The 25,315-nt window shown below is 44.3% G+C and overlaps 1 protein-coding gene across 1 annotated transcript in view; it reads right to left on the minus strand.

Moving 5' to 3' along the window:
- Nucleotides 1-2,155: 2,155 nt before the first annotated feature.
- Nucleotides 2,156-25,315, minus strand: part of adamtsl4 (ADAMTS-like 4) — a 35,745-nt gene continuing 12,585 nt past the window's right edge. The window contains exons 5-17 of the mRNA XM_053432489.1: nt 18,847-18,949; nt 11,739-11,878; nt 11,121-11,325; nt 10,539-10,717; nt 8,748-8,907; nt 7,977-8,252; nt 7,685-7,814; nt 6,779-6,983; nt 5,976-6,149; nt 5,688-5,867; nt 5,316-5,495; nt 4,774-4,921; nt 2,156-4,675 (exon numbers count right to left, since the gene is read on the minus strand). Of these exons, the coding sequence (XP_053288464.1) occupies nt 4,545-4,675; nt 4,774-4,921; nt 5,316-5,495; nt 5,688-5,867; nt 5,976-6,149; nt 6,779-6,983; nt 7,685-7,814; nt 7,977-8,252; nt 8,748-8,907; nt 10,539-10,717; nt 11,121-11,325; nt 11,739-11,878; nt 18,847-18,949 (2,211 nt within the window). The 3' untranslated portion in view covers nt 2,156-4,544. The remainder of the gene's footprint in view (nt 4,676-4,773; nt 4,922-5,315; nt 5,496-5,687; nt 5,868-5,975; nt 6,150-6,778; nt 6,984-7,684; nt 7,815-7,976; nt 8,253-8,747; nt 8,908-10,538; nt 10,718-11,120; nt 11,326-11,738; nt 11,879-18,846; nt 18,950-25,315) is intronic.

Below are 25,315 nucleotides of genomic sequence, written 5' to 3' on the forward strand. Positions count from 1 at the left end.
GGCTTCTCACGTCCTTTACCGTATCTCCCCTCCTCTCTCTCTCCCTCCCTCCCTCCATTTCTCTCTCCCCCTCCCTCTCTCTCCCCCTCCCCCTCCTCGCACAGAAACGGCCGCTAGCAGCCTGTGACGTAACGGCCAGGGACCGTCGCTAACCGCGTCCGCGACACTCACGCGAAAAAACATTAAAAACTCGCTTTCCCTTACTCATTGAACTACCTTCTAGAGACATAAATAATAAACACAACGCACGTTTTTTTTCTGCCATATACACGATGTGAATTTTCATCCGTTTTCGTCGCTTTGCACGAGTGGCCGCAACTTGTCAGACGCTGCCTGGGCGACTCGGAGCCGCCTATTGTTCTGGCCGCGAGCCCTGGCCTTGGTGCTGAAAAGATGCCTCCTGACGTGAAGCCGGGTGCTCGCCGCCGCCGCCGCGCACCCAATCACGACCACTACAGCTGTTCACGCCCGATCCCGCAAAAACACACTCACTACCACACGCACACAGTCAAATGGGTGACAGAGGGAAGCTGAGATTGCTCCGGGTTGGAGTTGGCCTACTTTACATCAGCCTGGACTGTGCGCGGAAAGACAGAAGCAGCTCCCGGTGTCACATCACAGCACTATCTCAGGATGATATATTTAAATGTGTGCGTGTATGTGCGTGACCAGAGTTTTGGGAAGCGGGACTGAGTGCAGAGAGGGAGTCATAGGGTTCGTGGTAATTTACTCCCAAAGGTCACCATCTGCCTGCCTCGCCGCGTGCACTCTTTGTGAGCACACACACACATGCACGCACGCACATGCACGCGCGCGCGCACACACACACGAACACACACACACACAAACACACATGTGCATGCATATCACTACTTCAGGGGCTTCTTGCAAACCCAGACGTGGCACGCAACGCCCGCTGTGCCCTGTGGATGTGAACGGTGTGCAGGCAGCAGGAATCACGCCACCGGCACGATGAGGAATACACAACGCACGCAAATGCAAGAGCAGGGAAGCTCTGTATTACTCAGCTTTTTTTTTTTTTAGATATGCAGCCATCAAACTCATTCCATCAGACTGAAGGTTGAATCGTATTTGAAAGACACATTACATATTTAGTTTTATGAACCTCTACAGCTAAAAGTTTTGATTATTTTGATGCAGTAAGCACTGATTTATAACAAATGCTTTTATAAAAATCCCCTGTGGCCAAAACGCTAATATTCTGTATTGGGGTAATTTTCTAGAAACACCTGAGTTCTTATCTTTCAGTGGGACCTGAAGGCCAAAGAGATCCTGTCCTGTTATTTCAGTTTAAATGTGACTACTTCCATCAGATTCTTATTTAAAGGTGCAAGACAAAGCTTTTAGAATTCAGCCATTATCACGTTAGGAAATATAATTTACTAAAATTAAATTTAACTCTGAACTAAATACATCAAATACGAGGAATCCAAAGACTACCCTAGAGGGAATGGGAAACGTGGCCTCATGACCAGAGTGTTTGTAAACCAGGAGATGAACCAGGCCTCCTAAGCAGCATATATACAAGGCTGCTATGACCTTTACATTTTCAATCTCCTCTCCCCTGCTTTCACTTTGTTTTACTGTTGACCTTACTCATCACACCGCTTCTCCTCCAGCCTCTAACTCCGACAGCAAGACATAGGTGACCTTTCTCAACCGGGAAAAATTTGGAATAATCTCCTTGATAAAATTCACGTGGCAACACAGTTTTCGTATCGGACATTTTAACATCACACCACACACAAAAAGGCCTCACAGGAAGCGTAATTATTTAAACAATTGCTTGGTTGGTTTCATGTCTTTCAGACCCCATACTATTTATTGAATGTAAAATGATCTGATTTAAATTACTGCATTGTTTTGGGTGTCTCTCTTTTATGAAACAGTCAATATCAACATACTATGTAATAAGAGACGGAAACAAAAATAAATCATAGTAAATAAATCATCAATGCAACTGGCCTCAATGTGAATTTGACACCAAAACAGACATGTATCCTGTAGTAGTTTCATTTTTGTGGACAACTGGGCCCGGCCCAGTATGAGACTCAATGGCGCCATCATTTGGAAGAAACGGGCAACATCACGCTCAGTCATTGGACAAAAAGAAAACACTGAAAAAGCTCCAGGCTGAACGTTGTTTCAGTTTTATTTAAAATGTAGGTTTTTTATTTAATCATTTTTCCACACTGCTTTTTGTTTTTGCATGATAAAAAATGACCGGGTCACAATAAAGACAATCTCATAAACTCTGATGGTGACAAAAAAATTGCTACAGCCCCTTAGAAAAAGAAAATAAATTACATGTTCTTTAGATAATAGATAAATTACTATCGTATTTTTGGGGGGGTGTTTTTGTATAAAATGTAATTTTCACTACGAGGGATTATAGAGGAGAAGGACACATTCAAAGCCACGGAAAGAAAAACAACAACCACCATTCACGTACGCACACACAAACACACACACACACACACATACACATCCATAATTCATGTGTACACATTAGGGGCCAAATACAATAGTTATAAGACAGTTAGATGAGAATAAATGCAGTCTACATCAACACTTCTGATAACTCTACTTAGTTATAAAACATAAGTGCCTACTATATTCAATAAGAAATTATAGACATTAAAACATATCTGACAAATATACAGACTCCTCGAATACATCTTTGTGGGAGGTGAAGAAAAATAAAACAAGAAAGAGCTAAGTATAACAGTCAAAGCATAAAGATTACTTACACACATATACAGAGGACGCCACCTCGATACACAATATTTTCACTTTCAGGTCAAAGCAGAATGGTTTTATTAATAGATCCTATTTTAGCTTATAAGAAACAGCTTCCTCTGTAATGTTTGCCTTAATTCTGGCATCACCTATTCTCACAGGACAGATTTATCCTCTCCCTCCCAACAAGGCGATGATGGAAAGGATGTATTGAGATGAGGCGAGGAAACCGGGGGGGGGGGGCATGAAGCTGTGTTTTATTAAATACCTCAGCCCAATAGTCACGGTGTGCTGTGATCCCACAGCAGGAAATAGTCCCTAACAAATGAACAATGAGTTGAGTGACATTTGTTGACGACTGAGTTCCCCAATGGTTTAAAAGAATGCTGAATTTGTTCAATAAAACTATATTATGAGCGTTTTTTAGGCTTTAGATCTTCAGTAGGTACATGTGAACTCGGGGCAGAGAGCCAGAGACATTGACAGGAAGTCATAAATTGATATTTTGTTGTTTTTGGTGGCTGTGGCTCAGGAGACAGAGAGGGTCGTCCACTAACCAGAATGTCTGTGGTTCGATAACGGGCTCCTCTGCGTTCCCAAGTGTCCATGAGCAAGAAACCCAACCCCAAACTGCAAATGGTGTATGATTGAAAAAAAAAAAGTGCTGTGGTCAATAAGTCTAGAAAGCACTAAATATATACAGTCAGTTCTTTCACGTGATTTGTTGACAAGAGGATTCCACAACCAACCAACGACCCAAAATCTCTTTGTCTTATCACCTGATAATATATATTCCTTTAAATCTTATATAGAGAGCAGTATCCGCTTTAGCCCAGTAAAAACACAACTGCAACTATGAGCCTTCACACCTTAACGGCAGAATTTCACACCCTTCCATCAACTCTCTTTAAAAAGACCTACATGTATATTGACATGCACACGTGGAAGGACCGTTCAGAGTCTGTGCTGCTTGTTAAACATTCCTGTCTAATATCCTCCAGGTCCTGGAGGCCTCTCACTCTTTTTATTTGGTCACCTACTGCCATGGTCACCCCACTCCTTTGGTTCATCTGTCCAAATACTGACGTGAACAATAAAAGGACACTTGAGGAAATATTTTTGGCAAACAAACAAAAATAATGACACACTCCATGTAAATGAAATCCTTCAAGCTCGGCTGGGGGACATGTGCGGCAAGCAGAAACACAGTAGATCTATTCCAGTAGATCCTCAGCACACATAGAACTACAGTACACACACTTTTTCTCTAGCACACATGGTAATTATTTGATCAGAACATAATTAGTGGTATGCATGTCGGTTCCAATCTGTCTCAGGATCCTGTTGATCACTATGAATCTTGACAGATACTAAAATGGTTGTTGAACCACAGCTGTGTCCTCAGCGGGAACCTCCCGTTATCATCTCTCGGCCATAGAAATGAGCCTTCAAGGGTGGAAATCAGTCGAGTCACTCAGCCCAGTGTGACACGCTGTGAAGCTGTGAAAGCGAATGCACGAGGTAAACAGAAACAAGCTCAGTGGGATAAGCGATTCTAAGAGACGATGTTAAACCGTATGCAGAGTAAAGGCAAGAGGAGCCGGCTGCTTTCACAGTGTTTGGCCTGGAGACTCAGGAAGAAAAAAAAAAAGCTGAATGTTAACTGAAGCCATCACACGCCTACTCTGGGCCGTCCGTTTCTACAGACTCGTCATTTCAGGGGTGAGCGGCCCTCTTGACCTAATCCTCGACTACTTCCTGCGCACCTGTCTCTGCTCGGCAGGTCATTGCCTCTTGGCACGCTGAGCACTCTGGGTACACGAGGCGCAGCAGGCGGTCTTGTAGTAGGAGTAGACGCACAGCCGGGCCTGCACCACCATCACGCAGTTGTGACGTCTGTCCCGGCAGTTTTCATCTGTGATTGAGGAAGAGGAGTGAGATGCTGGTTAGGGATCAAGCCAAACACACACATACCTGTAAATACACAGTCACACCGAGCACTCACACACCAACCTGAGACTTGGGGACTGCAGGGGATTGTGTTGCATATTTGCTCCTGTGTTGGTTTGGTGTCGGAGTCACATTCAGGGCTGTGCGCTTTGTCTGGTTTAAGACACCGCACCTCCCTCATCTGTAAACCTTTTCCACATGACCGTGAGCACTGAGAACAAAGGGAGAGCGAGGTAAGAATATCATTAGACATTTAAATTCAACATTATTCCTCCTAGAGCTTATATTGATAAGAAAATTATTTTCCAGCATGTGATGTGATATGATGGAGAATAATACAAGAAACATGACACCATGGACTATAGACACAACTGAAATCTTATAGAGATCAAAAATAATTTATCATCACATGGAAGTAAATGAGAGAGAATGATATCATATAACAGTAGTAATGCAAACAATAAGACAAGAGATAGGATCTACAGCTTATTCAGATTAACTGTTAATTAACACAAAACTGTTTATCTTCTCATGACATTTCACTTGTTTTGACTTGTTATTTACATTTTTCAACATTTTATTCCCCAATGCCCCTGGTCTCTCACCGCGCTCCACTCTGTCGTGAACCACTGAGGCTGACACTCTCCCATCTCACACTCCTGGACCGCAGCAGGTTTGTCCAGATGAGCACACTCACTGACAGGCGCGACAGCAAAATCATTCCCGGTCTTCTGAACACAAAGTAAGTCACGTCGCTGGGTTCCACTTCCGCATGGCACGTTACACTGGAATGAAAAGAACATAAATAAATTGGATAATCTACACCAGCAACACGGAAGCTGTAACCACTGCAAAATAAATGCTGTACCATAAAACTAATAAAGGTTAGACAAAAGGTTTAGTAAAGTAAATTAAAATAAAAACACAATTGACCTGAAACTAGACAGAAAATTCTTTCTTTATTCCCTCCATCTTACCTGTGTCCAGGGGCTGCTGTACCACATGGCTGTTGGCACACAGGGGCCTCCATTACAGGCCTTCATCTCTGCCGGTTTGTCCCCAACACAGTCCCCTCCTCCTTTACCCTCTCTGACCCCTCCTCGAGCCAGACACACCACCTCTCTCTTCTGCACCCCGGGGCCACACTGCGCCGAACACTGAGCGACACAAAGTGGAAGTTCGTGTTGAGGATTATACCGTGAAATGCTGTGTTCATTCCTTTGTTTTTGCGTGTGTGTGTGTGTGTGTGTGTGTGTGTTACTCACAGTGCTGGCCCAGTCGGTGAAGTACCAGTTGGTGACACAGGGCCCCATGTTGCACTCCTCACTTCCCTGTGGACGGAGTCTGGAGTTGCAGTCCACGTCGTTCACCAGGCTGCCTTGATCGCTGACACAGCGCACGCCCCGTGTCTTCCTCCCGACTCCACAGTCCACTGAGCACTGCGATAGACAGAGAGGAGAAAAACAAGAAGGAGAGGAAACAGATGAAAGAAAGGACATAAACTCCAGAGATCGAATTCATCGACATTCCCATTACCTCGTTTGTGATGCAGAGGAAATCAAATTCTAGTCAAAGAAGGTTGAGGGTTGATTATCAATAAATTACTCACTTTATTTGTAACCAAAGGGAAATTGGTTGGGCAGCAGTAAAAACAGAAAAAGAAGATAAGCACACACATACAATCCATATAAAACAGAATATGTGTAAATAATATAATACGTACAAATATAAATTATGAGTTAAATTATGAATAAAAACTTAAAAATCACATTTAAGATCATTAAAGACGTAGAGGTTGTTTGGTGGCTTCACAAATTAATGAAATTACTTATCATTCATCAATATTGTGATATTTTAATTTTCTCAAATATGTAATAAATAAAAAAATGGTTTCTGCCACTCACTTGTGAAATCTGACCACATGAAGGGATTTCAAAAAAAGTCATGCTAGAGACACTGCCATCATCACAAAGCACCACGCCAGAATTTAAAGGAACTCTACAAACTACTCATGTTTATTTTAACCAGACTCTTTCTGCCTGGGTTGTAACTGGTGTTGTGGACTTACTGTGGTCCAGTCCGAGCTGACCTCCCAGTGGGAGCAGAGGCGGAGCTCGCAGGCCTGCATGGCCTCTGGAGGCGTGAGGCTGGCACAGCGCTGCGGATGGACCATGGTGGAGCGGTTCCCAAAGCTCTGCCTGCACTGGAGCTGCCGCTGCTGCAGGCCGGCTCCACAGGAAACGCTGCACTCGGACCAGGCGCTGGCTTCCCAGCTTTAACACAGACAGGGGAGGAGACGGGAGGAATAAAGTTAAAGATAAATGTTGGTGGAAAATCATACAATGTCAAATATTATATACATCAAATATACAATTATAGATTGTTACTGCTTTCATCTATATTTTTGACACAACAGATAGCTACTATATGTCGTTCAGTATTCTTACAGATTACAAATATTACTTCATCACAGTCACCATCATTCTCAACTTAATTGACCGAAAACTAATGAAAAGAAATGGGCTTCAACTCATCTTTTACTTAAGCCTTTAACTTAAAAAAAAAAAACACAGAGCAAATAAGGAATCCATATAATTAGGCATCATTTCTCTTTTAAACCAATGTAAAGAAATCCTCTAAAGTCAAACTGTTTATGGTAGAAATCATCTTGTTTGTTGCTTTCCAGAATTTAATTTATCTTACAGAAGACAAATTAAACTTGATTATTCTATATAAGATGCTGTAGATGTAGAATTCTTTAATTGTATTAAGGAAAATGAGACTTAAGGACACAAACCCACAAAAATTACGGGATAGGGAGATTTTGTGATTTACTGCAGTAAATTCTCAGCTATGAGACATGCATGAGCTTCTGTCAGCATATCACTTATTTTTCACCTCCGGAAAGTTGCGAAAAGAAACACAATATTTATAACGTTTGCGTCTCCTAAAGGTTAACCGTGATTAAGCTCACAATGGTGGGCAGTGGTGTGTGTTACAAGGCTCCTCCTCAGGAACAGGTTTGGCTGCAGAGTCACACTTCCTCTCTGGAACGTCCTCGTCTGTTTGACGATTTATACACAGAATGGCTCGATACTGAAAACCTATAGAAAAAAAGGCATGGACAGATTAAAAGGGATTTCGGTTCAATGACTTGTAATCGCGTCAACCAGCCACAAGAGGGAGACATCACATCATTCAAAGTGACAGCATTTGTGGTCAATGGGGCAAGGAATTTTAAAATGACATATATGAGGACGTCTGACCTTTGCCACAGGAAGCGGAGCACTCTGTGAGTCCACCTCTTCTCCAGACAAATGGTGGCTGAGTGTCCGGTGGCAGGTCAGTGCGAGGGGGGATCCGAGCGTTTCTATTGGGTGCGGATCCTCGAGGCCGCAACCTGTCATGTATCCAGCGGTCTGAGGACGGGGATGAAAACGCAGAGGAGGAGGAGGAGGAGGAGGAGGAAGAAGAGGGGAAAGAGGGGATGGAAACAGGGTGAGGGGCAGGAAGAGGGTCTTCTACTGACACGGTGAGGGGACCTGGGAGATAAGAGCAAAACACAGAGGGACATAAAGACACATTAGAAAGGGCAGGAGAGGTGGTGGAGACATGGGGAGGAGGGGGGAAGAGCGATAAAGTGTGAGGAGCGGGGCAAAACACAAGTGATGAACTATTGAGGATAAGGAGGAAGGCAGTGAGTCAGAAGCTAATGATGTCATGATGAGGTCAGGGTCTCATGACGACCGACATGTGCACCAGATGGCCTCCCATCTAGGTCATACACAAGCACACAAGCACATTTCTCTAATAATTCCACCCGCTCGGCCAACGACCACACCCGTCAATAAACAAGTCAATCATTCTACGAGTATATGAGTTGTTGTTTCCCCGACTAATTTGGAAAGAATGAATCTGGAGAGCCTTGATTTAATTTGTTTGTGTAAATTCCGCCACCCAGCAGCATTGAGCTGTATGTTTGTCCTACTACTGTACGGATCGTAGGGTTTGCTGATGAGAAGGTGTGATGGACGTACTGCGAAGGGGCGCCCTCACTGGCTCCCGCTCCCTGGGCCTCTCTCGGGCCGTCTCCCGCTGCCTCCCTCTGTCCGCCAGCCTCTCCCTTGCTGCCTCCTTCTTCTCCACGGGGATGTAAAACTCGTAGTCGATGCCCGGGTTCTCCTTGTGGAAAATGATCTGCGGAGCCAAACGAGGAGCGAGAAGGCACAGAGGTGAAACGTAGCAGGGCACAGGAAAGAAAAAAAAAGCATAAAACAATTTGACTGATCCCCAAAGATAAATGTGCTACTCCCCTCTTCTCCACAGGGAGGTCAGAGGTGAGAGTGAGCTATGGAGGGGTCGGTGACATGATGGGGTTACCTCAGCAGGGTGTACACTTGTCACTGCGTTCCTCCTCTCGTAATAAATCCCCGTCTAAAACACTTAACACAGCAAAGGTCATCTATACTCAATCAACAGGCGCCTGCTGTGCTGTGCCAGAGATGCGATGTTCTGAAACAGCTTCTGTGCGGAGGACTTTTTTTTCATATTTTTTTTTTGGGGGGAGGGGGGGTATTTTAAACCTTGATACTTGAGATACTTCATATACTTCAGAAAAAGAGGAAGAGAGAGAAATAAGCAGTTTTCCCACATAAACTCCAGATAATGTCGGCACAAATGGATCAGTAGAGAACAAACAATTTCCCTTTCACATGTGAAGAACCCAGCAGGAGATTGTCCAGACGCGTTAACAACAACAGACAACTTTAGGGTGAGGGACGGCCCCTTGGTAGCACATCCAGGAGGCAGGACATTTTACAGGAATGTATAAATTCTGCCGTGAAGATCATCGGTTTTCGTTTACATCCCATCAACACCGGCATCGGCCATTATCACCAAAATCTCTCAAATCTAATAGTTATTTCAAGACGAAATCTTCTTCAGTGTCTTCTTCTGGGTATGGATCTGTCATGTGTTAGAAAGGTCATCAACACATCCACGCTCGCGGTGAATTCTCCAGACAATATCCTGCAGGATTTCACATAAGTTGTTACTCGGGGGCTGCCAGGAAATACTCGAAAGTTCGGGGAGCAACTGACTCGGAAATTTGTGTTCTCACATGCAGCCCCTCTGGATAATTTCAGGAGAGTTTTGTGCAGGTCTGAGAACAGCTGTGCAGCAAAGGCTTCCGGCCAGACGTGAAGCTTGTAGTTCATAGCCAGTGTCTTTACCCCAAAGCTCCGGGTATGCCTCCAGACATTTATTTTCTCAGCACCGGCAGTGGATGTGCAGCCAGCAGACTTGTCTTTCTAATTGAGTCCATCCAATAATGTCTTTTCCAGCATGTAATGAGCAATGCAGCCCGGCACTGACGCTGGTGTGGTCACAGACTCTCAGCCTCTTGACGTCTTCAACCTACATCCCAGTAAGTCTTAAAAATGCAGGTGATTCCAGAGGAGATCAAACTCTGGACACTTGTTATTTCTACCCCCCTCCTGGATGTAAATCTACACATGACTTCTGTTCTTCAATAAGATCTTAGCCTGAGGGCAGAGTTGTCATTATTAAGCCATGCATAGTCTGATGTGGCTCAGGCTAAGCTATAGTGTAGCTGAGTTTATCCCACCATGATGTGAAAATAATGCTGCTATCGGGAGGATCTTCTCGACACAGGGGAGCGTCGCCTCGGGCTCTCAATAATGTTACATGGGCGTGACATTGTCTGTATATACATGTGTGTGTGATTCTTATTATTAACTTCATTTTGTCATGCCCTGCTTCATGTTTACTTACATTAAAATGAAAACTACTACTGTTCCACTACTTACATATAACAGTAGCTGTGTGGTGGTGGGTCCTGGGGCCTTGAGGGACTCTCCCTTCTGTTCCTCTGCCTGGGCTCTAGGTCGGGTGTAGGTGAAAGTGGTCCCGCCTGCCTGGTACTCTCCTGGAGGGTCCACAGCCCAACGCCCGTTCACCACTGAGGCCCCGGTGCCACTTCTTATGGCTGGAGGAATAAGACGGGGTCGGAAGGTCAGACAGGAGAAGAAAGACGATAGTTTACAAAGATTCTTAAGAAACACCCATGAGACTGGGAGAGTTGTATCAGTACCAGACAGAGTGCTGGCAAGACAAACACTCACACACACTTCACTTCGCTCCTTCTGGGCTCTAACCATTATGAGCTTTATCTGCCCCCAGTCCGCAAGGCCACATAATTTACAGTCTCAGTTCAGGCCAGCACACACATGCTCATGGGCCAAGTCTCATTCCCAAATCTGCAATTTCCCTGCCAACATCCCACTTTTACTGGAGCTGTATTATTCAAGTAATCTTAAACTGCATGTGCGTGTGTGTGTGTGTGTGTGTGTGTGTGTGTGTGTGTGTGTGCATAATTTGACGTCTCTCACCCAGGTAGTTAGGGCTTGCTCGCCTCTCCGTGATGTTAATGAAGGTAGCTCCCGGTGGGATGTCCAGGATCTTGTGGTAGCCGAGGGGAGCCGAGACATTTTGGAAGCTTCCCGTCACCTTCCGACAGGAGGTGTCCTGCCCGCCACACACTCCGCACTTGTCAGTCACGGAGCCGGAGCCCAGGACGCCGTCGCAGCCCTCCGTCTGGCAGGAGAAGAAGGTGACAGTGAGTGACGGGAAGGACAATGGGGGGAGAACAGGGGTATAGGGGAACAAGGGAGACATGTGGGAGGTGAAGCGGGGAACAGCTCCTCCAATATTGTTGGCGTTTCACGTCCACTGCCAGTGTTTATTTCCCCGTTGTTTGTGCGAATGGAATGAGGCTGAAATCAGCGAGTGAGCGAGCAAATGAGAGAAATTTGGAAAGAGAGAGAGAAAGGAGGCCCAGAGAAGGGTAATAAAGAAAAAAAGAAGGGATTGGAGACACTCTGAATCTGAATGCCAGGCTTAAATCAGCCTCCAGACGTGAGACTAACAGAGCCAGGTCCTGGAAATTGTCAACCCCGACTAGACAGCAGGGACTCAGAAACCCCGACACGGGTTTAAAATCCACTCACCAGACACTGCCCTTCTACACACACGTCATTTGAGCTGACGTTGAAGCAGGGAGTCCCGTCTCTGACACGCTCGGCCTGACGAACGTAGAACCGATAGCTGGCGGGTCTGCAGGTCAGCTCGCACTGCTTGTCCGCACCAACTGCAAACACAGAAAGACATGGCAGGGTTCATGCACAACATACGTGTTCGGTGACTGTGAGATGTCCTGTGTGACCCTGTGAGGTTTCTCAGGGACTGGAGAGGAGAAGACACAGCAGTGGGATGAACGTCTTTCCATGTGGCCAGCAGTCCGGGGCCAGAACACCTGACTGTCATATGGTGAGAGAGTGATTGGATATTTCCCCTGCTGCTCGTTCGCTCGCTCGTGCACTCGCCGCAGCTCTTTCCCAGGAGACGCAGACCCAGAAGTGAAGTAAAACGTACGGGCGAGATTTATGAGAGGAACCCAACGGGCGCGTGCATTGGGGAGACATGTACATGGAAATGGAGCACTGAAGGAAAGAATCAGAGAAAGAGAAGTAGGGAGAAGAAGGAGAAGAAAAAGAAGAAAAGAGGAAGAGAGCTTTATGGTAAAAGAGGAAATGATAAGTCCTTCAGCACTTGGAGAATAAGCCGACAAACAGACGTGTAGAGAATACAGAGGATCTCACATGGGAGTGAGGGTTAGGTAAACACATAAAATGTGGAGACAATAAGAAGTGTGTTGAAACACAAGAAGCACGTTTAAAGGAATAGTTTACATTTTTCAGAAATGTAATGTGAAATGAAAAGAGACGGAACAAAACGATGGTTTTAACTTGATGAGTTTCCAAGGTGCTGGTATCTTTATCACACAGGCGAGATGGATATAGATTTTTAAATCAGTCAACTGGTTCCTGTTATCTTGTTTTCAATATCAGAATTTGGCAAAGGTGAAAGGTTTAGATAGTGCAGCAGACCTTCAGGGTCAGGGTTCAGTCTTTTAACTTTTAACTTTTCACTCACAATAAACATCAATCAGAGGCTACATGAAGTCGAAGGCATCCTCAGGCCTCACTGAAAGCTCACAGGGCTCCGTCCAGACCACAAACCCCATTAACTTAACTTAAACCTGGGTTTTTACGTGGATGCATGTAAATGTTTTGGTCTCACTTGCAAGGAAAAGATTCAATAAGCAGATTTCTCAAATTGTCAGACAGAGATGAACAAATAGGTGATAAAGAAAGGAAGGGACAGTGAGAGGCTTGACTGTTCATCATCTGAGACAGGGGGTGCAACAGGGGTTAAAGAGCTAAAGGTGTAGCTGGTGTGTGTGTGTGTGTCTGTGTGTGTGTCTGTGTGTGTGTGTGTGTGTGTGTGTGTGTGTGTGTGTGTGTGTGTGTGTGTGTGTGTGTGTGTATGTATGTGTGCAGACATGAGCTCATATGAGTAAAGGGTCAGAGATTAGGTTGCAAGAGGGAGGGAGGAGTTTCTGTAATTGGGAGTTCAAGGGTTAAAAGGACAATCCCTGTGCTTCTGAAATTACGACTTCCAACTGTGGTGTCATATTTCTCTGCTGCATAATGACAGAAATGTACGCACTATTGAATTCCATATAAATACGAGCAGCAGGACATTTTGCCAGGAGTGGTGAGAAAACATTCCACAGTTTTATTATTCTGTCCCTGAAACAAAATGTAAGTTTCCTTCCAAAAGTCTTAATGAAACGATTGGACATTACAAAGTCATCAAACTGCGGTTCTGAAATTACCTCAACGCGCCACAAAACTTCCATATAATAACACTGAAGATTGTTTCACCATGAAAAAACATGGTGTCATAGCTCAGTAAGACATGAAACGGGAATAATCCAAAGCTCCTGTACCACAATCAAAGTCAAGAGGCTCCTCAGAGATATTCAAGAGCAAAGGTCACAGGTCAAAAGGGTCAAATACCGGACCCCGCCTTTAACCTTGTGTCCAGGGTAGAATTCAAAACCAGTGCAGTATGTCGTCAACACAAAGGAATTCCATATGCTCTCCCAGAATAAGTGAGCTGAATTTCATAAAATACGAAAACGCTTTGACAGGTGTAATACAAGTAGTACAGAGGTCAACATAGAGGAGAAAAGATTGAAAACCTCCAGACAAAAGAGAGGGATTAGTCAAACTGGACTGTTTAGATGCCTTTTCATTGTTTTGTTGGTTTAAAAGAAATATTTCAGTGGGAGAGAACCACAATGAGAAAATGTCTTCTATCTAAAATACGTACATCTGCCTGAAGGCTGAGCTGAGATTCTCAATTCAAAACATTTAAATTGAGACCAAGACACCGTGTGCAGTTTCGTGTCTTCAATCCATGGTTGTTTGCATGACCCAATATGTGAAGACATTTTCCAGCACCTCAGCGTTAGTGTAATGGTTCACTGCTCCCATCAGCCTCGTTACCAGCCACAGCAGGCATACACGTGACGCCACTGACAAGTTTTTAGTGAAATGAAGGTCATGTACACTAGGTACATCAACTTGCTTATAAATAAATAAAGTAAAAAAAAAAATACACTTCAAAAAGTCAAAAACATGTTATTCCGATGGTTAATCACAACATGGACCACACACCGTGGCACAGACGGCCGTCTTCAGGTCTTGTTTATAAAGATAATTCGGGAAATGTAGAAGTGGTCCCTCGGCATGGGTATACATCAGCTCCACTATCCTTAAATCATTTAGCCAGAGTTTAGGGAGCAGTGACACGTTCACTGTGATAAATCAGATGCAAGTGATTTCTGTGAATGTCTCTATCATATAATGAGAAAGGATGTAAATCATTAAAGAAATAGCTTCATCAACATACAACAGTGTATCGTCAGCATACTGTGTGCAGCAATGTTCTGGTGCCAATTAAAGAAAGTGGTGTCTCTCTGATCCTCCATGTGACAGAACAAGGAAACGTTGGACCAAAACTTTCATTAATACAAAGCCATCAGTAAATATTAAAAAAAATGAATATGATATATATTTAAACTCATCGCTCACGTTGACTCCGACCTTCAACAGCAAAATGCTTTATTTTAATGGTATTTTCACAGAAAAAGGAGAAAAAGCCTCAATATATAAGTTATACGTGTACTTTTTCTATTTTTATTGATTTTACAGATTAATGTTCATGATTTTGAATAACCAACAAAGGTCAATCAAATTAATTATGTATCATGACTGTAAAGAAAATCGGGAAATCATGAGAATCTTGAGTCCCGTCCGAACTGTAATTTGCTGCTGTCTAATAACTGCAGAGACAAATATACAGTACATGAGAGAAAGAAAAGAGAGGGGAAGCTAAAAGTGGGAGATGTGTTGCCACCCAATCACCCTTTGCCTCCCTCTCCCTCTCCCTCTCTCTCTCTATATTTTTAATCTTCACCACCTTCATGCTCCATCTCCTCTTCTTCATTTCCTGTCCTGATGTCATGCTCGAGCGCCCTCCCACTCTTAATCACCCTTAATCTCCTCTCACTATTTTTGGTCCTTATCTCACATTTGTCTCTCTCTACTGCTCCGTTCCGCTTCTCTGCTCCTCTTTTTTCCGCCTCCATCTCTGGCCTCTCTTTTTCTCTGCCACTGTCTCCCTCTCCCTCTCTGAGCTTAGTGTTCAGACAGTGGAATATATGTTGTCTAAATATACTTCCCCACTATCTCTCCGTCTAAACCAACTCCAGCAGGGACAGAGAAAGAGAGAGGCAGTGGGACAGGAAGAGGGGAGGAGCGGGGGTGCATAGAGGGGATGAGGCCTGCACAAAATAAAAAAGAATATTGAAGCAAAACAACACCTGCACGTGCAGCGATTTACAAAACTACAGTGGTTCTGCTTACAGAGTGGAGCATGTGGGGGGAATTAGTCAGGACCATCGCTTCTGTGGTTTCTGAGTACATTGGCAGCTTTACAGTTTAAACCTCCAGTTCTAAACCATAGGCCGCAATACTTAGCAAGTCATATATAACAGTGTTGTCACCTCCAAGGCACAGGAACCATACACAGAGCGGCGGGAGCTCAACATAAATACTCATGGGGAATAAACGCAACAGTGTCCCAAACAGATGAGTGCAGCTGGAGAGAAAATTACTAATACACTTCTTTCAGTGTCGAAACACACACACACACACACACACACACACACACACACACACACACACACACACACACACACACACACACACACACACACACACTCCTCACAGCCTCCAGTGTGTTGATGGGAAACTAGATATGAAGGTCTGGGCTGCGGCCAATGGGACCGAGGTAAGGTAAACAGAGCGATAGAGTTTACTTAGCAGAGTGGAAAAGGATCATCTCCAGCACAGACCGAGTGTGTCTGGCCCAGCTGACGTCATCTGCCAAAACTTCACAGTAAAATAACCGAGCTGTGTCTTTCTAATGCACGTACCATGATTGATTTGATTTACGTCCCTATCAGAGGTTGTCTGTCTGTTTTCCTTCCCCTGCTCTCTCTCCTCTGTCCGGTCCCCGTCCCCGTCCCCGTCCCGGCAGAGCTCAAGGACATGACTGATTTAAAATAAGCTCGGCCGGAGAAGAGGGCAAGGACGCGCATGCAGAGGGAGACATTTTAAGAGCGGCTCAGTTCAGGATAAGTACAGCAACCATACTCTCTCCCCCCTCGATAACACGCTGAAGCAGGGGTGCTGGACATGAGGAAAGCCCCTGTGTGTTTATGCAGACATTCTGACTCCAGCTGAGAGCTACCGATACTGATGGACGGCATGCATTGTCTAGATCTGCCTCCATCCTCAGAACTGCCCTCAGTCTGCTCCTGTAATTACATAAAATGTATAAAAAAAGATCCTCATAGACTGAAACCTTTTGTTCCATTGGACAAAAACAGGAAATCAAACAGCAAAACACCTACCTCTTATATTTCAAGTGATGGGATTTGGCCATTTTAAGGCAATGTTGTCAGCAACTATATTCACTGGATTACACAGAAACAGATGTTTGCCATCAGGCTCCGCTGTCCAAAAACAAAAGCTCCTCCACTTATTTTGTAGGAAAATGTAATATATCTTGAAATATTGTGATATTTTATTATTTCATTCATACTACCCACGCCTACCTGAACGTCTTTGGCCTTTGAAGAGGAAGCTGGAGAAGCTGGAGGAAACTATAAAGTTATACTCCTGGGTGTTATTACTTTACTATTAAACTTTGGGCAAATTTTAGTCTGACACAGGAAAATACAATGAATGAGCGTAGCCCATTTCCAAAGTTTAAACTTCATTCATCAGACTGGCACAAAACACTATTGTATTTGTTTGGAGATGTTTACAACTGCAAGGCCAAGATACACTTTCTTATAACTACAGCTGAATGTCTCTAGAGAGTTTTCTGGAGGTTGCATTTCACGGATGAACATCGCAGCAGGAGCTTCTCTGCTCAGACGGCGGTTGTTGCAGCGTGCAGATGCAGAGACCACTTTTTCATCCATTTGTGAAACATCATCAATTCGCCCACTCGCTCGTGGTGAATCCCGCGGAGGAGGTTTTTCTTAGGGGGCTGATCTGGAAAAACTCTAGAGAAAGTCCAGCGTTTGCAGATACAGCCCCTCTGGAGAATGTGGGGAGATTATCTGGAGTTCAGTGCACATCTGAAAGCAGCTAACTTCATCTGTGGGTAGTTAGTGTGCAGTGTTAAGCTTGTACAGTGGCTTCATCCGAGCGTTTCCACTAGAAATCCTCTTCCTGCTGTGGCTGGTAACGAGGCTGATGGGAGCAGTGAACCATTACACTAACGCTGAGGTGCTGGAAAAGCTAAACAATGAGCCTAGAGTGGAAACTGCAGAGCTGGGTAATTATTCTCTGCAGGTCCGTTATTATGAGCGACCTCCGTTTATCTAATAGAAAAACAATGAGGAGTGCAGCTTTAACCTGTCATGAAAATATTGCTTGTGTGAATCTCTGTTTTTAATGGGGTGTGATATGTTGAACAGTGTGTGTGTGTGTGTGTAATACTGTGTTATGTGTGTGTTGTCTTAAGATAGAATGAAATCAATGGACGCGGACGAATTGTGTTGCTGTTCTAGTGCGTCTGGCTCTGCGCTCTCACACCGAGCGTGTTGAGTAACTCGAGCCAGCTGTTACAGTGACCACAGACAGATACACAAACATGCGTGTGCAAACATTTTTCCGCATATTATCTTGGCTCCATTAAGCCGCTCGGCCGCGGGGCCAGAGCACTTGCCAATAAAGTCGCACTGTAAATACACAGAGGCCCGTACACATATTTTCTAAGTGTGATGACGAGTACATGTTGATATCATCCCACAGCTGCGTTTCCCCTCCTCTCTTTATCTCTCCCAAGTTTAACATATTCTCTCCATCCATTCTTCCTTCTCTGTAGAATTCTTCAAATTTCTGTTTGCCTCTCTTCCTCTTTCTTTTCCTGGCGGCCGTGGAAAACAAAGATAAACAGACACAATCTCCACTGGGCTGAACTTTTGTTCTCTTGCACAAGAAAGTAAACATACACGCACACACACATACAGCGAAACAATGACACCGACACACACACGTGCACACGCACACACAGGCTTTGCTGTCTCGCTCTGCTCCCAGCGGTCATGTGACGAAACACTTGCATCCCATCACCTCTCACCTCACTCTTCGTCTTGCGCTCTTTATCTCACTCACTAGGAATCTGAGTGCTTAGTCAGAGCAGGGAGGAGGAGAGGCTCGACGGGAGAGGAAGGGAGAGAGGGATGTGTTGAGCGAATGAGAGGAAAACAGAGAGGAGGGAGAGTGTGTTGTGAAGAGAATAAAAGCAGGGTGAGTTCCAGTCATTCTCTTTTCCTCCCTCGACTCTCATCACGCTTAATGTAGATGTCGGCCTGCTCCAATGAGAGGAGGGGATTGTGGTGGGCTGGGCCGGCTACAGGGAGGCCTGCACTGATGCCAGAACAACACATGATTATTACTGACCTCTCCTCTCCTCTCGTATTGTCCCCTAAACTACTTTGTGTGTGTGTGTGTGTGTGTGTGTGTGTGTGTGTGTGTGTGTGTGTGTGTGTGTGTGTGTGTGTGTGTGTGTGTGTGTGTGTGTGTGTGTGTGTGTGTGTATGCGTGTTACCACAGCAGGCCTCACCCTCAGTGAAAGGTTCCCAGTCGTAGAGTCGACCCATGAACTCCTGGGTGTTAAACGCTGCACACTGCTCCGCCCTGGAGTCCAGCGTCCCACCTGCACACACCTGGAGGACAGAAACAGGCAGAGAGAAGTCAGCGCCTCACATTAACATAATATGAAATCACTCAGCTCGTAAACCTGTTTCTCTCCCGGTCCCCGAAGACCCGAGGGTGGAGTGGGCTGCTGCAAGTTAAAGTGAGGGGAAAACAGCTAATAAAGAAGAGGAGAATTAACTCGAGATCATAGAGGTAAGTGCAACCATTCCATACCCGCATACACAAACACACACACACTGACACACATGCACGCACACACACAGTCTCCATGCTGCTTTTGGCAGTCGGCGAGTGTATTAGGAGCATATGGAAATAATAGACTTTTTGGAAGAGGCAGCTCACATAAATCCACTGTGACTTTCAGTGCGTGACCACAGAATACTAGTGACTGTGTGAGCGTGTGTGTGACTGTGTGTGTGTGTGTGTGTGATCACATGTCCAACTTGTGCTCATTCAAGAGGAGCTGTAGAGTGGAAATAGTTTTAGCATAACTGCACTTAAACATCAGCTGAAGGATCGTCACAGACACGACCCTGCTGGTTCATACTGTACTGACCATAACTCAGAGAGGTTTAGCATAGTCCTGGGACACACACACACAGACACACACACACACACACAGACACACACACACACTCGCACACACTTCGTTCAACACGGCTCACACATTCAACTTCATCTGTTATTGTTACTTTGGGGAAGCAACAACCATCCGGCCTGGTCAAAAAACCCACTGAGTTTACAACCCTCTGATATACAGCAGGGTTCAAACACATACACAGACACACACAGACACACACAGACACACACACTCTTGCATACCGCACACAGAGCTCTCGGATTTCCCTGCAACTCTTGATCTCAGCTCCACAATCTTCTCTTCTCTCCCCTCCGCTCTCTTTCTTTGATCGGTCTCTCTTGTCCTTTTTATTTTTTTTAACCTCTCTCCGCTCACACAGCTGTCACAAACAGCTGGAAAGCTTCTCATCTAGGGAGACAAGAGCGAGGGAGTAGTCGATCTACACACGCACACACACACACACACACACACATGCGTTCCCCACCAGACGCACACAGACAGTTCCCATGTGAACCCACCTCCTGTGACAAAGTGTAACTAAAAGACTCTCATGGATGAAACGTCAAAGCATGCACTCATCGACACCGGCCTCGCAGACTTTCACACAGTGAGAAGGAATGCTTGTGGCCGACACATCACCAGGCACTCACAGAAGGATCATCTGTTGTTTCTGTTCTCGCGAGGTGTGAAACCAGCTTGTCAAACTTTATGTGCTGTGCTCTGCATCGGTTTCACGCTACTGAAACAGACTTAATTTTGTTCCTCGATTTATGGCCACTTTTTCTTAAGCCGCTTACATGCTAGTTGGTTGGAGCTGAAGGAGCCGAGTGAACATGTGAGCGTGTGCAGGCGCTTGAGGGTCAGCATACGCACGTGACCCCCCCCCCCCCCCGCAAGTCTGCTCGGATGTTTGTGAGAAATGCCGTTGGTAATGGCTGTAAATATCTCTGCTGGACATAAACATGTTTGGCCCCCATTATAAACTGGATAGTTTCTGTGTATCAGTGGCCATAAACAATGATGGACACCAACCGCAGACACATGTACAAGGACGGGGAGTGTGCAGCGTAGGGATGCTTCAGTTAAAAAGAAAAGAACGAGAGAAGGCGCCTGCTGACAAGATAAAAAAGGGATGCAAAAGAAAAGAAAGAATGCAAGAAAATGTCAAGTGTGTTCATTCATGCGTCGGGGATTGTACGAGAGCTACAGGGCGAGTGGGTTCTCCTCCCAAAAGAGTTTAGGGTGTGTAAAAACAGAGGGAGGCTAATGGGCTGAATGAAAGCCTAGGGAGAGGAGGTGAAGTGAGAGTAAAAACAGGAGCGAGAAAAAATCTTTTCACTGGGGTTTCATGGTTCTGGCGAAGAATTTGTGTGTTATTGTAAAGGCTGGAATACTCTAGTTTTACCCCCCATTTACTTTGAGCTCGGGGTCAGGGGGTCTCCTCATAACCGCCGAGGAGAGAGGCAGCGGAGGGACAGGTGGAGGCGTGGAGCGACAGAGGAGACAAAAGGGAGAGAGGCAGATATTGAATGGGCCAAAGACAGAGAGAAAAGGATGGAATTAAAAACATCTAAACCACAGGAATGTACTGTAAGTAACAGTCACAACAGATCAAGCACTTAGCAACATAAGAAAATTAAGATTTATGGCTTTTCTGGCCTCATTGTAGTTTATTAACCTGTGGATTAACCGTGCTGTATATGAAGATCCAGAAATTAAACTAATATACCAGATGTACGAACGCCACCGTCTTGGGGGATGGAGCCGTGGTATCAAGGTCTCATTGATACACGCGACCAATCATAAGTCAGTCTCAGCTGTCAATCATGATGTATGACCCTGTAGTTATAGCTTCAAATAAAACTTAGCGGAAACATGAGCACTTGCATGAGTGTGATAAGAGCTATACTAAAATGACCGAAACAATCGTTGAGATATAAATATGTGTACTTTGACTTTTTAGTTTACTATGTCCCATCCACTGACATGGAGGAGGCAGATCATATTGCCCATCTTTATATAGTCTATGGTATCAACTAATTAAATACACTGTAAGTACACTAACATAACACTGGTTTCTGGCTGTCAGATTTCTGAGAATTCATATCTTTCTTTATCTTCTGGCTCTTTGTGATAAAAACAACATTCAGTGGCAACGTTAGACTAAAGTATTCAGGTACGACTTAATACTGTTTTTATATGTTTAGACAACAAAGAAGTGTGATGTTGCCTATTATGTCATCAGATGAAATCCCATTTAGATTATTTTTATTTTTATTTTCTCTATCCTTGTAGAGCTATTTGTTTAACATTTAACATTTATCTTTTGGTCAATGTTTAAAAAAGGGAGTTTGCAGAATCTGTTTTGTATTTCTACAGGTACAGCGCTGAAGTATTGTTTTAGTGTTGGTATCCAAACTCAAGTACCCCGCTGACACTATGGACACATCCCCTTAAACTGATTTATGGTTCATAAATAGAGGGAAATAACACACTGACTTTTTAAAGGTGATACATTTTTACTCGATTAACTATGACAATAATAGTCACCACCTGTCTGCGTCTTATTCTGAAAGTTGTGTCAATCATTTCACTCCTCATGGAAATGAGTCAGTAAAGAAAACAATGTGCTCGGTGAAGTAATGACTGGGAACTGGGAACGCTGCGATTGCATCGGTGAAGTAACACGAGGCAAGTGGTCACACGAGAGGTCCACGATTCAGACAGGATGTACACAAGTGCAGCCAGATTACCTAAAACACTTCAGAGGTCAAAGTGAAAGTTGGTCATACGCCCTCACTGCACAGGGAAAGTTCACTGCATTAGTCTGTGTGTAAACTGGTGGAGGTTTACAGTGGATTGGGAAATCGTTTCACTTTTTGCCTTCATTTTCATCTTCAAAATAGGTTTGAGAAACAAAAGTGACGTCACTCACATTTCCGCATTTACCTCGGTATATACAATGACATAATTACAGATAAGACTGATGATTAAAAAGACCAACATTGTGTAAAATCTGGATTTCTTATTTACTTTCAATATTCACTCAGACGATCACAACTCATCTGTAAAACACTGTACTTGAGAGGGGGCAGCTCAAAGCCTCAGTTAGGCTTATGTAATTAAACATGAAAGCAGCACGAGATGAAAGATGTAAAAACTGTCTCGTCCTGGACTGACAGGCTGAAAGATGGAGCTGAGAGCAGGTGAAAGAAAAACGAATCCAGCTGCTGAAAGAGAGACTGTGTTTTCGTACAGAAGCTGGCAGATGTGTTTTTACTGCCAGGGAGCGGGGAGGCCAGAGAAAGTCTGTGTGTGTGTGTGTCTGGGTACGACCGCCTGAGGGCCGGGGACTTTGTTTTGTGCACACACAGAGAGACACACATGAAATCGCCACCCACATAAACATACACAAGCCAAGTTCTTGATCACATATAACGCTACCACGTGAAACGCAAACACCGACCCACACAAGACCTGTGAGCTTTGAGGAAGGACGGAATATGTGGGAAAAAGCAGGAACCTTTCGCCGCATGTTAGTTTCCGTCTGGGAGAGTCCAGGTGACGCGTCCCTGTCGCCGTCCTCACCGCACAACCGAGAGTCGCCTCAGTACCACATGCAGGTTAAGGCTGGCCGGTCATTCCTGAAGCATTACACACTCAGACTAAACAACCTACGGCTGGTCCCTGCAGCCATAAATCAACATCCGTCACACGGCAGGAGTAATGACTGCATGCTACACAAATCCATGACATGTGTTGATACTGTATGGGCGGGTGTGTGTGTGTGTGTTTGTTCTCAGCGATTAACATCCTCTGGCTAATCTTGTGGCCGAGGCCGTGAGTCGGAGGTTTGCAGGGCACCACCCTGACTCCAGCCTTCACCCTGGTCGGGGGGGCTGAGAGTCAGGAGTCGTCCGGAGGAAACGCTGCTCATCTGTCAACAACAGTCACAGGAGTGAAGGAGGAGGAGGGGGGGAGATGGGGGGGGGGAGGAGGGATTGAGACAGTTCAAGCTTCAAAACAAAAAGTGTTCGAGGAAAAGAAAAGTCAAGAAAAGAAAGGAAATAAGAAAAACTCAAAATAAACACTGTAACCACAAGATCAATAAATGAAACAAGAACTTGGCTCAGAGGCACAGACCAAGAAAATGTTTCCACGTTCCACTTTTCACCTCACACCTCTAACAACTCACATCATATTTCTACAAATATATATTTTATGCACAGTGATAACTCTTCACTTATTTCAATAATAACACATCAAAGTGAGAGATTGAGACCTGGAGAGTGTGAACAGTTTAGCTTTTTTTTCTCGTTGGACTAATTTCCACAAACAGATCCCAAAATCCAGACTGAGCCTAAAAGAGCCTTTTCGGTGTCATGCTGCTTCCTCTGCCTGGAAGCTTCTGCACCTGGATGTAAAATCACTAAACGTGAATTCAAGTCACTGCTGCAGACGCTCGGGGCTCCATCGTCAGGCTGCTCATGTTCTGGAGCATTTTTCATAGACAGTTTCATCCTTTGGATTGTTGTGAGTCTCTGTTTTCATTGTTACTGTGATGAAACTGTTTGTATGGTCGGATGTGAAAAACAACTCATTCTTTTACCATTGCATTTTTGTTTATTTCTTATTTTGTGGCTTCTTGTGTTCTTTGTCCTCTGTTCTTTATCTCAAACTCAGTTTTATCGATGTTGGCCAGGAAAACTGAACCAGAGATGTTTAATCTAAATCAGACTTTTCCCAGCGGCAGTAATTACAACCAGATCGATATAGATTAGGGAGTGAAACATTTCTAATACCAATATATCAGAAGATATTTATATATATTGACGTATATTTGATGCAGCCGAGAGGTCAATGATGTTGTAGAAGTTGTTGATGATGAAGGAAGGATTCAGTACTTTCAGTGTAACAAAGTTTATTACAAGAAATTACAGGTCGGAACGGGCATCTAGATACCCGGAGACACACAGCCAATAGTGAAATCTGACTTGCAGTGGTCGAAAGCACACATATATAGGGAGTTTGGTTCCACCCATGACTTCAGGTCTCACATGGGATTTCTGACTATAAGGGCACATTTTTGTGTCTGAGGACTAAGATAAGTTAATCAAAAGACATTCCATCTGAATCCATTCATCAGCTGGTCAGAAACAATTCCCTAGGTCAAAGGTCATACCCAAAAGTTAGGGAGTAAATAAGATAACCGTTTTGAGGAATCTCTGACAATGTCCAAGAGTCCAGAAGGCAGGCAACGTAAGCCTGTCATTATCTTTTAAGCACACAAACCAACATGTTTTAGTCTAATGAATACACGACAATATATAAATGTAATCTTTACAGTTTAACCATAAACATATTCATAATAAATGCTGAATAAATAATAGCCTGTATTTGTATTGTGTTTTTCTTCTGGTTAGTTGATGCCCCTCATCCACCATTGACTATATCCAAAGAAAAAACAATCACAACCAAGCATATGGAACTAAAATTTAAAAAAAATAAATATAATTTCTAACATAAGATCTAAACATAAATCAACATCTTTTGTAGGTTGCTGATTCGGTCAAATCAAAGGTTTTGTATTGGTGCATATCAGAGAAGGTTGGGCCGGAACTGCAAAAAAGACCGAAGGAGATGAAAAGCCACATGAAAGAGAGATTTAAAGGGGAACTCAGAGAAAACAGGAGCAAATGTAATCAGTCTTTAACAAGCAGAGACGTACCTGGTTTCTGTTGAGAAGCAGCTACCTCGGCTTATTAAAGAAGCAAAGGATGTGCACATGAATGAG

Source organism: Pleuronectes platessa, chromosome 10 (genome assembly GCF_947347685.1).
Source record: "Pleuronectes platessa chromosome 10, fPlePla1.1, whole genome shotgun sequence".
NCBI lineage: Eukaryota > Metazoa > Chordata > Actinopteri > Pleuronectiformes > Pleuronectidae > Pleuronectes > Pleuronectes platessa.